Source organism: Castanea sativa, chromosome 2, assembly GCF_040712315.1.
Source record: "Castanea sativa cultivar Marrone di Chiusa Pesio chromosome 2, ASM4071231v1".
In the NCBI taxonomy this organism is placed as follows: domain Eukaryota; kingdom Viridiplantae; phylum Streptophyta; class Magnoliopsida; order Fagales; family Fagaceae; genus Castanea; species Castanea sativa.
The window spans coordinates 11,520,385-11,532,865 of record NC_134014.1 but is presented as its reverse complement, the minus strand read 5'-3'; the positions used below and the strand labels follow the sequence as shown (position 1 = coordinate 11,532,865).

At 35.4% G+C, this 12,481-nt stretch overlaps 1 protein-coding gene across 1 annotated transcript; it reads right to left on the bottom strand.

The window, feature by feature from the left end:
- Positions 1–2,728: 2,728 nt before the first annotated feature.
- On the bottom strand, positions 2,729–5,108 carry LOC142624887 (uncharacterized). Its single transcript, XM_075798617.1, has 5 exons — positions 4,393–5,108; positions 4,193–4,309; positions 3,186–4,067; positions 2,837–3,100; positions 2,729–2,732 (listed from the first exon to the last, which is right to left on the bottom strand). Exons 1-5 carry the CDS (start codon positions 5,106–5,108, stop codon positions 2,729–2,731), a joined length of 1,983 nt encoding a protein of 660 aa, XP_075654732.1.
- Positions 5,109–12,481: the final 7,373 nt, after the last annotated feature.

Sequence of the window (12,481 nt, the reverse complement as noted above, 5' to 3'; positions counted from 1 at the left end):
CATTCAAGATACTTATTAAATCATGAATAAAACAATATACATTTACTTCATCTAAGTATTAAGTTAATCATTTGACAACATAATATAGTAAACATTGGATAATAAAAATATACGCATAAATAATTTACTAGCCAATCCTTATTAGTCCATTTCCCATCAATGAGTCCAGTCCACTGCTCAAGTGTGGCATTCTTTGGCGGGTGGCTTCTTGCATAGTCAGCACCATGAGATTCTACAAGCTTTTTATAAGTTTGATGCAACTTGTTGGAGTTGCAACTCAATAATCTTCCACATTTTGTATTTAATGCTTTTGTTACCAAGTTGGAATCTCCGTGTAGCTCAAACTGATCCTGTAAAATGAAGTGTATATGTATTATAAAAATATTATTATAAAAATTTAATATGCTTAATGAAAACAAAGACAAGTTAGACGTTATCAATGTAAATTTACCGCTATATTTTGAAGCACCACATCTCTAGTAGCAACATCAACACTTTTCCAATTTTTCACATTGTAATTAGACAAATTACTTCGCACTTGTACGCCAATTTGATTGACAAGCTTGCATGAATTTTTCCAAACAGAAGCATCATACTTTGCACCTATATGTACTGGCAGCTTACCACTTTTTTTAACAAGTGCCCGTATTGCTATACCTCATGTTGTTCTACAGGTATTTTTGCTAGCCGATCCTATTTAAAAATTACCAATGTTAAATTAAGTGAAGTATAATCTCAATAGTAAATTAAATGAAGTATAATCTCAATAGTAAATTAAGTGAAGTATAATCTCTATATAATTACCAGTCGTGCTAGCTAATGCATCGGTAGCCTGCGCCTCTGCACTAGAAGAACTTTGGGCAAGAGGATTTGCCTCAGGAGATGTTTCCGTAGATTGAACCGTAGATTGGACCACTGGAATAGATGTCTCACCTCACGAGGATGTAAGCCATCCTGATGCCGTCTGTAACTAACAAACATACATTTAATGGAACAATAAAGTTATTACAAATAATGGAACAAAATTATTATCATCTATTGTACCCTATGGAACATCTATTGTACCTTATGGGTTATAGAATTAGATGACTCATCATCATTATCATCGTCACCAATACGTGGTACATAATCATCATCTACCATAACACTAGCTCTACTTCTTTTCCCTTTTGCACAATTGGACTGAGCAGAATCCTTTAGAGAAGTTGAGATGTGCTTCAATCCCAAAGCATCAATTCTCTCTTGGTTTTGCCTCATTCTATCCAATCTTGTCATCTCATACCTTGGTATATTATGAGCGTATTTGGCCTTTTTGGGCATTTTTTGAAACTATGTATTGACATGAAAGATAAGCACAATTGCTACTAACTTAACATTATAGTCTACACCATTATCCATATCAAGCAATTTACAAGTGCAAAATTTGAATACAATTGCTACTAACTCAACACAATAAATGATTACATCAATATCCATATCAAGTTCAAGATAAGTACAGATCACATCAATATTCATATCAAGTTTAAGATAAGTACAAAACATCTCAATAACAATTACTACTAACTTTACATATCATAGTCTATACCATTATCCATATCAAGCAATTCACAAGTGCTAAGTTTGAACACAATTGCTAAAACCTCAACACAAAAAATGGCCACATCAATATCCATATCAAGTTCAAGATAAGTACAAAACTTTAAAAAAAAATTCCTACTTAGACAAACATAAAACTTTAAGACAAACACACAACATTTAAGACAAACACACAACATTTAAGACAATTATTATGAACTCTACATATCATAATCCATATCAAGATCAACATCAGGTATGTCATGCACTTCATTTTGATTAGCATCTCCTGAAGTTCCACCTTCAAGAACAACCTCAGTTTCAACATCAGCCATACAATACTCAATAATATTGTCATCAACATTGACAGAGACAACATCAACAATCGCTTCTTGTTGAAATGCGTCACTATCTTCTGTATTATCATTGGATTCTCCACACCCGACTTCTGGGACATCAAACACTCCCCTATGTTGGATGGATTGCACAATTTTCCAAGGTTCACCCAATTTGGTATCTCGAAGGTAGAAAACTTGTCTCGCTTGACTAGGAAGTATAAAAGGGTCATTTTCATACCACCGACTTGTAACATCAATGCTTGTGCAGTGTGCATCAGTTCTTATCATTCTCCTTCGACCATTGGTACCGGTATTGTACCATTCACATTGGAACAAAACAACTTTATGGCGAAACACATACTCCAATTCCCAAATTTTGCACACATGACCATAGAAGTCGTGCATTTCTCCTTCATGGTCCCCTTCGGTACATACACCACTGTTTTGGGTTACACGACGATTGTCTAGGTCCCTTGTATGAAACTTTACACCATTGACCATACAAACTGTGTACTCCTTCACATGCGGCTTAGGACCATTTGCTAATGACCATAACTGTTTAGTTGCTTCTGGTGACTCGCTAACTTTCAATCTATTCATCTATAATGATATACAATAAGTTATATTAATTAGTAATAAGCAATGATGAAACTATTTAAATGTTTAATTTCTATTTGTGTGATTAAGTTTCAAATGTCTTACATGTTCTCTGAACTACTTGGGAAACTCTTGTCGTTGGATTTGAGTTATGGCTTCACCAGTAGGATTATGCAATGTGCTTTTGTGTTCACTATTAAAAATAAGGTGATTTATTTTCAGCTAAGTATTGCAAATAATATTCAAAACTTAATCAAACAATACATGCATATGAAATCACATACTTTAAATAAGGCTCTAACTCAGGACTATTGTACAACAAGTACCAATGAGCAGTATCAAGCAATGCACGAGACAAGTTGCCATCATTCCGCCTACCACCTGTAGGTCGGGCAGTTTGTGAAAAAACTATCAATCTTTCGCTAGATTCACCAAAATCTTCATTTCTTTCTCTTCGATTATGTACAGTTTCGATCCCATCAATATACAAAGACCAATTGTTAATACATTCTTTGAGAATGTAAGCCTCTACAATCGAACCTTCTGGTCGAGCTCGGTTGGAAATGTATCTTTTCAATTTTTCAAGGTGCCTACGAGGAAAAAATACGCACATTATGTGATTTTATACCACATGGGAAAGATGTAATTGATGGATGTATCAAATGATCTAATTACCTTTCAATTGGGTACATCCACCGATATTGTACCGGGCCTCCTAGAATTGCTTCTCGAGGCAAGTGAACAGCAAGGTGGACCATAACATCAAAGAATGCTGGAGGAAAGAACCTCTCAAGCTTGCATAGTATAAGAACTATACGCTCTTTTAGTTTCCCCAATTCACTTCGTTTTAGGGTCCTTGAGCATAAGTCTTGGAAGAAGCTACCTAACTCAAACAATACAAGACTAATGTCTTTATGTGCAAATCCTCGCAACCCAATTGGAAGAATTCTTTGTAGTAGCACATGACAATCGTGGCTTTTCAAACCAGATAATCTACCATTTTTTGCATTCACTAACCTTGATATATTGGCTGCATAACCATCCGGATACTTGACTGATTTCAAAAAGTCATAAAAACCATCCCTTTCATTTGGACTTAATGAAAAGAAAGCCCGAGGCTTGTCATATGATCCATCAGGACATTGTTTCAAATGCAACGTGTGCCTAAAGTTCATATTTTGCAAGTCTATTTGTGCCTTGTCGGTGTCCTTGTTTTTCCCCTCAATGCCCAACAAAGTACCATAAGTACTCTCACTAATATTCTTCTCCATATGCATGACATCAATGTTGTGCTTAAACTTCTTATTTTTCCAATATAGAAGCTTGTACAAAATACGTACCTTTGACCAATTTGGCTCCCCAATGAGTTGTCTCTTCTTGTTACTTGAATACTTTCCTAAAGTTATATTTGGCATTCTATCTAGCTGTTCATGTATCTTTCCCACTTGTACCTCTAAAAATCTCTTCCGTTTCTCCGATAAACCATTATGCAACCGACTATGTCTCCAACGATGTTCCATAAGCAAATAAGCTCGATGGTTAATGAATCCAATTTTACTTTCCAAAGTTTCAAAATATGGTTCATCGTTGCAAGTGTAAAAAAAATGATAACTCTTTGTCCTCCACCCAGATAAGTTACCAATCCAGGATAGTCATGTATTGTCCACAACAAAGATGCACACATCTGAAAATGCTCTTTTCTATAAGCATCATAAGTTTTTACACCTTCTTCCCATAACTCCAACTCATCAACCAATGGTTTCAAGTAAATATTAATCTCATTTCCCGATTGATGAGGACTAGGAATAAGTATGACAACATAAAATATAGCTCTTTCATAACCAACCAAGGCGGTAGGTTATAGGGGATAAGTATGACAAACCACATACTATAGTTGTTGTTCCTATTCCCAAAAGGGTTAAATCCATCTGTAACCAACCCCAGCCTTACATTGCAAGGTTCGAGGGCAAAATCAGGATATTGCAAATCAAACTCCTTCCACTCCTCACTATCAGTCGGATGCCTCATTATCCTATCATCCACACGTTTGTCTATATACCATTTCATGTCCTTAGCTCTTTGGCCTGACATGTACAACCTCCTAAGTCTCGGTGTCAACGGGAAGTAACGCAATACCTTATGAGGAATCTTCTTACCTTGGGCACGTGTATCCTTGTACCTAGGCACCTCACACACTGGACATTTATCAAGGTTTTCATTTTCCTTCCAAAATAATGCACAATCATTTTTGCATGCATCTATATGCTCATATGACATGCCCAAGTCACGTAATATCTTCTTTGCTTCATAAGTTGACCTTGGAACCAAATTACCTTTCGGTAAAACTTTTGTCAGCAATTCTAGCATCATATCAAGTCCCTTATTACTCAAATTGGTCATTACCTTTACATTCAACATCTCTATAACAAACTTCAAGATACTATAATCAATGCAACCCGAATACAACTCACGCTTTGCATCTTCCTCAAGTTTGTCAAAATTACGCACTTCCTCATCTTCGGTTGCATTTCTTGGTTCCCTTCTAATTCGATCACCTACCAAGGCATCGATACCATCCATATGATCATCATCCGACATTTCATTATCATAAATGTTCTCGTTTAATACACGTGGTTCTCCATGATTATACCAATTAATGTAAGATTGCATAATCCCACGATGAAGTAATTATATACGCACAGTTTGAAGAGATTGTCGATAGCAATTCACACAGTGAATACACGGGCACAGAATATTACCACTACAATCCACAACCGCTCTTGCAAAATTAAGAAATGCATTGACCCTTTCAATATATGGACGACTTAATCTGCCATCCGGTGTCTTACCAATTGTCATCCAACTTTTATCCATGTTCGACTACAATTGCAAAGTGAATGCTACTTTAGTAAAATAAGGACAACTCATTCATAATGTATTCTAACATCTAAGTCTATAAGCTACTTAGATAAAATTCTATCTCATTCATGAATGCATAAATCTATATTAATACTTAAACACTCCCAATATGAAATTAAACCACCTTATCACACCATGCAAGCCACCCGCTTGCTCCAACACAAAAACCCACCACAAGTATAAAGTTTACAAGTATTGGAATCTAATAAAGTAATGGAATCTAATACAGTAATATTCATCACATCTAATTAACAATACTCATTCACATTTGCAAGAATTGAAAAAACACTCCCAATATGAATTTAAACCACCTTATAACACCATACAAGCCACCCGCTTGCTTCAACATAACAACCCACCACAAAACCAATCACAAACATCACAAGTATAGAGTGTTTACAAGTATTGAAATCAATTGAAGCATTATTCATCACATCTAATCAACAAATTCCATTCACATTTGCAAGAAACTAAAAACACTCCCAATGTGAATTTAAACCACCTTATCACACCATGCAAGCCACCCGCTTGCTCCAACACAAAAACCCACCACAAATCCAATTTCCAACATCACAAGTATAGAGTTTACAAGTATTGGAATCTAATAAAGTAATATTCATCACATCTAATTAACAATACTCATTCACATTTGCAAGAATTGAAAAAACACTCCTAATATGAATTTAAACCATCTTATAACACTATGCAAGCCACCCGCTTGCTTCAACATAACAACCCACCACAAAACCAATCACAAACATCACAAGTATAGAGTGTTTACAAGTATTGAAATCAATTGAAGCATTATTCATCACATCTAATCAACAAATTCCATTCACATTTGCAAGAAACTAAAAACACTCCCAATGTGAATTTAAACCACCTTATCACACCATGCAAGCCACCCGCTTGCTCCAACACAAAAACCCACCACAAATCCAATTTCCAACATCACAAGTATAGAATTACAAGTATTGGAATCTAATAAAGTAATATTCATCACATCTAATTAACAATACTCATTCACATTTGCAAGAATTGAAAAAACACTCCTAATATGAATTTAAACCACCTTATAACACTATGCAAGCCACCCGCTTGCTTCAACATAACAACCCACCACAAAACCAATCACAAACATCACAAGTATAGAGTGTTTACAAGTATTGAAATCAATTGAAGCATTATTCATCACATCTAATCAACAAATTCCATTCACATTTGCAAGAAACTAAAAACACTCCCAATGTGAATTTAAACCACCTTATCACACCATGCAAGCCACCCGCTTGCTCCAACACAAAAACCCACCACAAGTATAAAGTTTACAAGTATTGGAATCTAATAAAGTAATGGAATCTAATGAAGTAATATTCATCACATCTAATTAACAATACTCATTCACATTTGCAAGAATTGAAAAAACACTCCCAATATGAATTTAAACCACCTTATAACACCATACAAGCCACCCGCTTGCTTCAACATAACAACCCACCACAAAACCAATCACAAACATCACAAGTATAGAGTGTTTACAAGTATTGAAATCAATTGAAGCATTATTCATCACATCTAATCAACAAATTCCATTCACATTTGCAAGAAACTAAAAACACTCCCAATGTGAATTTAAACCACCTTATCACACCATGCAAGCCACCCGCTTGCTCCAACACAAAAACCCACCACAAGTATAAAGTTTACAAGTATTGGAATCTAATAAAGTAATGGAATCTAATAAAGTAATATTCATCACATCTAATTAACAATACTCATTCACATTTGCAAGAATTGAAAAAACACTCCTAATATGAATTTAAACCACCTTATAACACTATGCAAGCCACCCACTTGCTTCAACATAACAACCCACCACAAAACCAATCACAAACATCACAAGTATAGAGTGTTTACAAGTATTGAAATCAATTGAAGCATTATTCATCACATCTAATCAACAAATTCCATTCACATTTGCAAGAAACTAAAAACACTCCCAATGTGAATTTAAACCACCTTATCACACCATGCAAGCCACCTGCTTGCTCCAACACAAAAACCCACCACAAATCCAATTTCCAACATCACAAGTATAGAATTACAAGTATTGGAATCTAATAAAGTAATATTCATCACATCTAATTAACAATACTCATTCACATTTGCAAGAATTGAAAAAACACTCCTAATATGAATTTAAACCACCTTATAACACTATGCAAGCCACCCGCTTGCTTCAACATAACAACCCACCACAAAACCAATCACAAACATCACAAGTATAGAGTGTTTACAAGTATTGAAATCAATTGAAGCATTATTCATCACATCTAATCAACAAATTCCATTCACATTTGCAAGAAACTAAAAACACTCCCAATGTGAATTTAAACCACCTTATCACACCATGCAAGCCACCCGCTTGCTCCAACACAAAAACCCACCACAAGTATAAAGTTTACAAGTATTGGAATCTAATAAAGTAATGGAATCTAATAAAGTAATATTCATCACATCTAATTAACAATACTCATTCACATTTGCAAGAATTGAAAAAACACTCCCAATATGAATTTAAACCACCTTATAACACCATACAAGCCACCCGCTTGCTTCAACATAATAACCCACCACAAAACCAATCACAAACATCACAAGTATAGAGTGTTTACAAGTATTGAAATCAATTGAAGCATTATTCATCACATCTAATCAACAAATTCCATTTACATTTTCAAGAAACTAAAAACACTCCCAATGTGAATTTAAACCACCTTATCACACCATACAAGCCACCCGCTTGCTCCAACACAAAAACCCACCACAAATCCAATTTCCAACATCACAAGTATAGAGTTTACAAGTATTGGAATCTAATAAAGTAATATTGATCACATCTAATTAACAATACTCATTCACATTTGCAAGAATTGAAAAAACACTCCTAATATGAATTTAAACCACCTTATAACACTATGCAAGCCACCCGCTTGCTTCAACATAACAACCTACCACAAAACCAATCACAAACATCACAAGTATAGAGTGTTTACAAGTATTGAAATCAATTGAAGCATTATTCATCACATCTAATCAACAAATTCCATTCACATTTGCAAGAAACTAAAAACACTCCCAATGTGAATTTAAACCACCTTATCACACCATGCAAGCCACCCGCTTGCTCCAACACAAAAACCCACCACAAATCCAATTTCCAACATCACAAGTATAGAGTTTATAAGTTTTTAACTAAAATTTACTTACTTTGCTCAAGCTAAGCTTACAACTTTCAGAAAAAATCTAAAATTATTGCAAACAATGTATATTTAGCCTGCAAAGGAGAAATAGAATAAATAAATAACGTTATAACTGGAAGACATAACAAAATTGAGTCTCTAATGATAACTTCTCTTTGGTGAAAACAATAAATTGAACTCATGATGCATAGCACGTCTTTTGAATACATACCAGTTGTAGCTTCTCTGAATCACATATAGGTGGCATGTCATTGAGTTTAGACAATGGAACATTCAGCCCAATTTCATTACTATTAGAATTTAGAGTTAAATAGTAAGATTGAAGGAAAAGAATGAGAAGTAGTTCAGTTGATTAAAACTATAGGTGCAAAAAGTAATTAAATAAGCTAAACTACTTAAAACGCAACTTATAAGACAAAATATTTTGACGCAATAATTCCCCTAACAACATTGGCACTTCCAAAACATCTCTATTTCCATCCAACTCAATTAATCAAAATTTCAGTCAAAGATGAAGCGTTGTACAAAGATGAAATAAGGTGACATAAAACTAAGTTACAAACTTCAACAAGTCATGAAAAATATTCTCACTTCAACAATGGTGTCACACTACATTTTCTCTTCTAAACCAAACAAAATTTTCTCACAATTCTAACACAAGCATCGTAGCAAACTATTTTTTTCTCAGAACCCATATAATTTCTCCTCTTATTCACAATGACAACTAACTATCTATCATTTCTCAATCAAATGTCTCACCTAAACCAAATGAAATTTTCTTAGGACAGCTCAAATATTACACCAAAAATAAAAGGAAAAAAACGCACCGTGAGCCTTGAGAACACGGAGGATCTTGCTTCCAGTGAAAAACCCTTCCGGCAAATTTGTATATGTTCTCCTCTGTAGACTAATCAAATACCACAATATTCTATTTGGCATTCAACATTCAACTCATATACAAAAAACCATTAAAAGCACCAACTATTATTCCTAAGAACATAAAATAAATTTCATAATCTTCAAATTTAATTAAAAAGAGGACTTTCTTAGCACCAAACACCAAACCACACTCTACAGCAGCATAGATAGTACTAGGATTCAATCATATATTTAAGTTCAAACATTCACATAGATAGGGGCTAACTTGTTTCTTTCACTAATCTTATCCATCCATCCAGGACCAAACCAACATAGAAAAATCACATAAACACACTTTACTTTAATCAAATTAAAAAGTATTTGATAGTAATTTCTACTTTACCCAGAAAATGCAAAAGCTTTACAAACCCAAATTTTATACCTACAACATGTAGGTTCATCAAATTTTCTTTTCAATTTGAAGCATGTTATTAGTATTGTACTTTACAAGAGAATTGTCTCGTTCTACTTTAGTTTAAGTATGACTATAGAGATTTACCATTTGGTTGTTTACAGTAAGGTCATTTTTAGTAAATATATAGGATGGCTGAAGATATGTTTAAGAGAAAATCTAGTCTATATGTTTATTGGAAAAAAAAGGGTCCTACCCAAGTAAACAAGGTGTATACTGCAAGTATAACACGGAAATAGAAGCCAACAAGAAGTAAATTTTAAAAAAATACAGAGCACCTAGCATTCCACTCTATCCAAAGACAACAAATGAGACACAATGAAGCTGCTTACCATATCCCAGCTTTGCCTCTTCTTCCAAACGGCCCCTTCAAACACGAAAACATCTCTTGCACCGACTTTAGCATTACTCAAAAAATGCCACAGCACAATGCAAGAACAAGCAATTCACATTCTCCACATCATTATGAACTCAAATACACACATTGATAAAATAAATCCCAACCACCAACAGAATACAATCACTTTAATACAATGCTTGCAACTTACAACCGGTACTTGAAGATTCAAATTAATTAAGGTCATTTTGAAAATTTGAGCACTACAGCTCAAAGGGGGTTCAAGAAAAAAAAATAGAGCAGAAAATCAAAAAAGAAACCCAGAAAAGAAAATAAAAAATAAATGACAAAAATCCAAAAAATAAAATAAAAAAGAAAATAAAAAAGAACAGGAAATTACCTATGGAGACGGAAGCCGAAGGGTCGCGGGAGCGTCGCAGGTTTTGTCGCGGGAGCGTCGCCGGTTTCGTCGCAGGAGCGTCGCCGAGAGTCGCTAAAGCGTCGCCGGAAGTCGCTGAAGCGTCGCGGGAGCTACTGATCGTTGTGAATCGGCAAACCGTCGCGATGCTAACCGTCGCGGTCGCAGGATCGTTGCGAATCGGGGAACCGGTGCTGGAGACGGTCACGAGAGTCGCTGATCGTTGCAAATCGGCGACACGAACCGGTGCTAGAGTGTCGCGAACTGGTGCTGGAGCGTCGCGAACCGGTGCTGGAGCGTCGCGACGCGAACCGTCACCGTGCTGGAGCGTCGCGACGCGATACGAACCGTCGCGATGTTTCACCGGTGCTGGAGCGTCGCGACGCGAACCGTCACCGTGCTGGAGCGTCGCGACGCGATGCGAACCGTCACGATGTTTCGCCGATGCTGGAGCGTCGCCGGTTCTGGAGCGTCACTGAAGGTGAGATTTGGGCGTCACCAAAGTTCTGATGTGAGGGAATGGGTATTGGTGTAAGGGAATGGGTATCAGTGGGTAATGCTGAATGAGTTAGGTAATGCTGAATCAGTGAGGAAAACAAAGAGAGTTAAAGAAGAATATATACGATAGCTATAGCGACGAATTCCATTTCGTCACTATATATTAGCTTTAGCGACGATTCTATTTTCGTCGCAAATTTTCGTCGCTAAATCATGCTTTGTTTTCAGTGACGAACACTTTTCGTCGCTAATTCTATTCTTCAGCGACAAAAATTATTTCGTCACTAAAAGCATGACAGCAACACCTTTAGCGACGAAATTTTTTCGTCGCAAAAACTATAACTTTTAGTGACGCAATATATTCGTCGCTGTAGCTCCACTTGTTTCGCGCCTACATTTTCAATTGGCGCCCCTAATTCAAATTATTTTTATAGTGACGAAATTTATATTTCGTCACTATTTATCACCTTTAGTGACGAATTTAGTTTCGTCACTATTGCTCCACACAAATTTTGGGTGTTTCTTTTTAGCGACGAAATTATTTCGTCGCTAATTGTCACCTTCAGTGACGAAAACTATTTCGTCACTAAAAGCATAATTACCAGCACCTTTAGCGACGAAAGTTTTTCGTCGCAAAAGATTAGAACTTTTAGCGATGAACAAAGTCGTCGCTATAGATCCATTTTGGTTTCGCGCCAGCCCTTTTGATCCGCGCCACTAATTCAGCATCCCTATAGCGACGAAATCCATATTTCGTCGCTAAAGGTCAGCCATTTTTTTATAAATAGCGACGAAATATAAATTTCGTCGCTATATGGTACTTTTTGCGACGAAAAACTTTTCCTCACTAAAATTCGTCACTGTAGTTACATTTTGTTGTAGTGAAAGATGAATTTGTAAAGCCAATATATTTATATTGTAAAAAAATTAAAGGTAAAAAATAAATATGAAAAAGACTAATTATGTGGCCAATGATGTGGTGATGAAGTGGGTCAATAGAAACGTAACAACAATAAATGTTACGCTTCAACTTTTAGATATATATAGATATAGATATATAGATCATAGATAAATAAGCGAAATCACCCTTTATTATTATAGATTTATGTCAATTTCAAAGAAGTATAGATTGGCAAGTATGATAGTGTGATGTTCCAAGAATAATCCACTAAATTTCTAATTGTTGTTTATTTTATTTTAAACATA

Bases quoted from the DNA above. Each gene is read 5' to 3' on its own strand.
- LOC142624887 (XM_075798617.1), bottom strand. From the start codon at position 5,108: ATGTCGGATGATGATCATATGGATGGTATCGATGCCTTGGTAGGTGAT. The intron at 4,310-4,392 runs GTTTGTCATACT...ACTTATTCCTAG, and splicing joins AACAACAACTATAGTATGTG to TCCTCATCAATCGGGAAATG. The intron at 3,101-3,185 runs GTAATTAGATCA...TTTTCCTCGTAG, and splicing joins TGGATGTACCCAATTGAAAG to GCACCTTGAAAAATTGAAAA.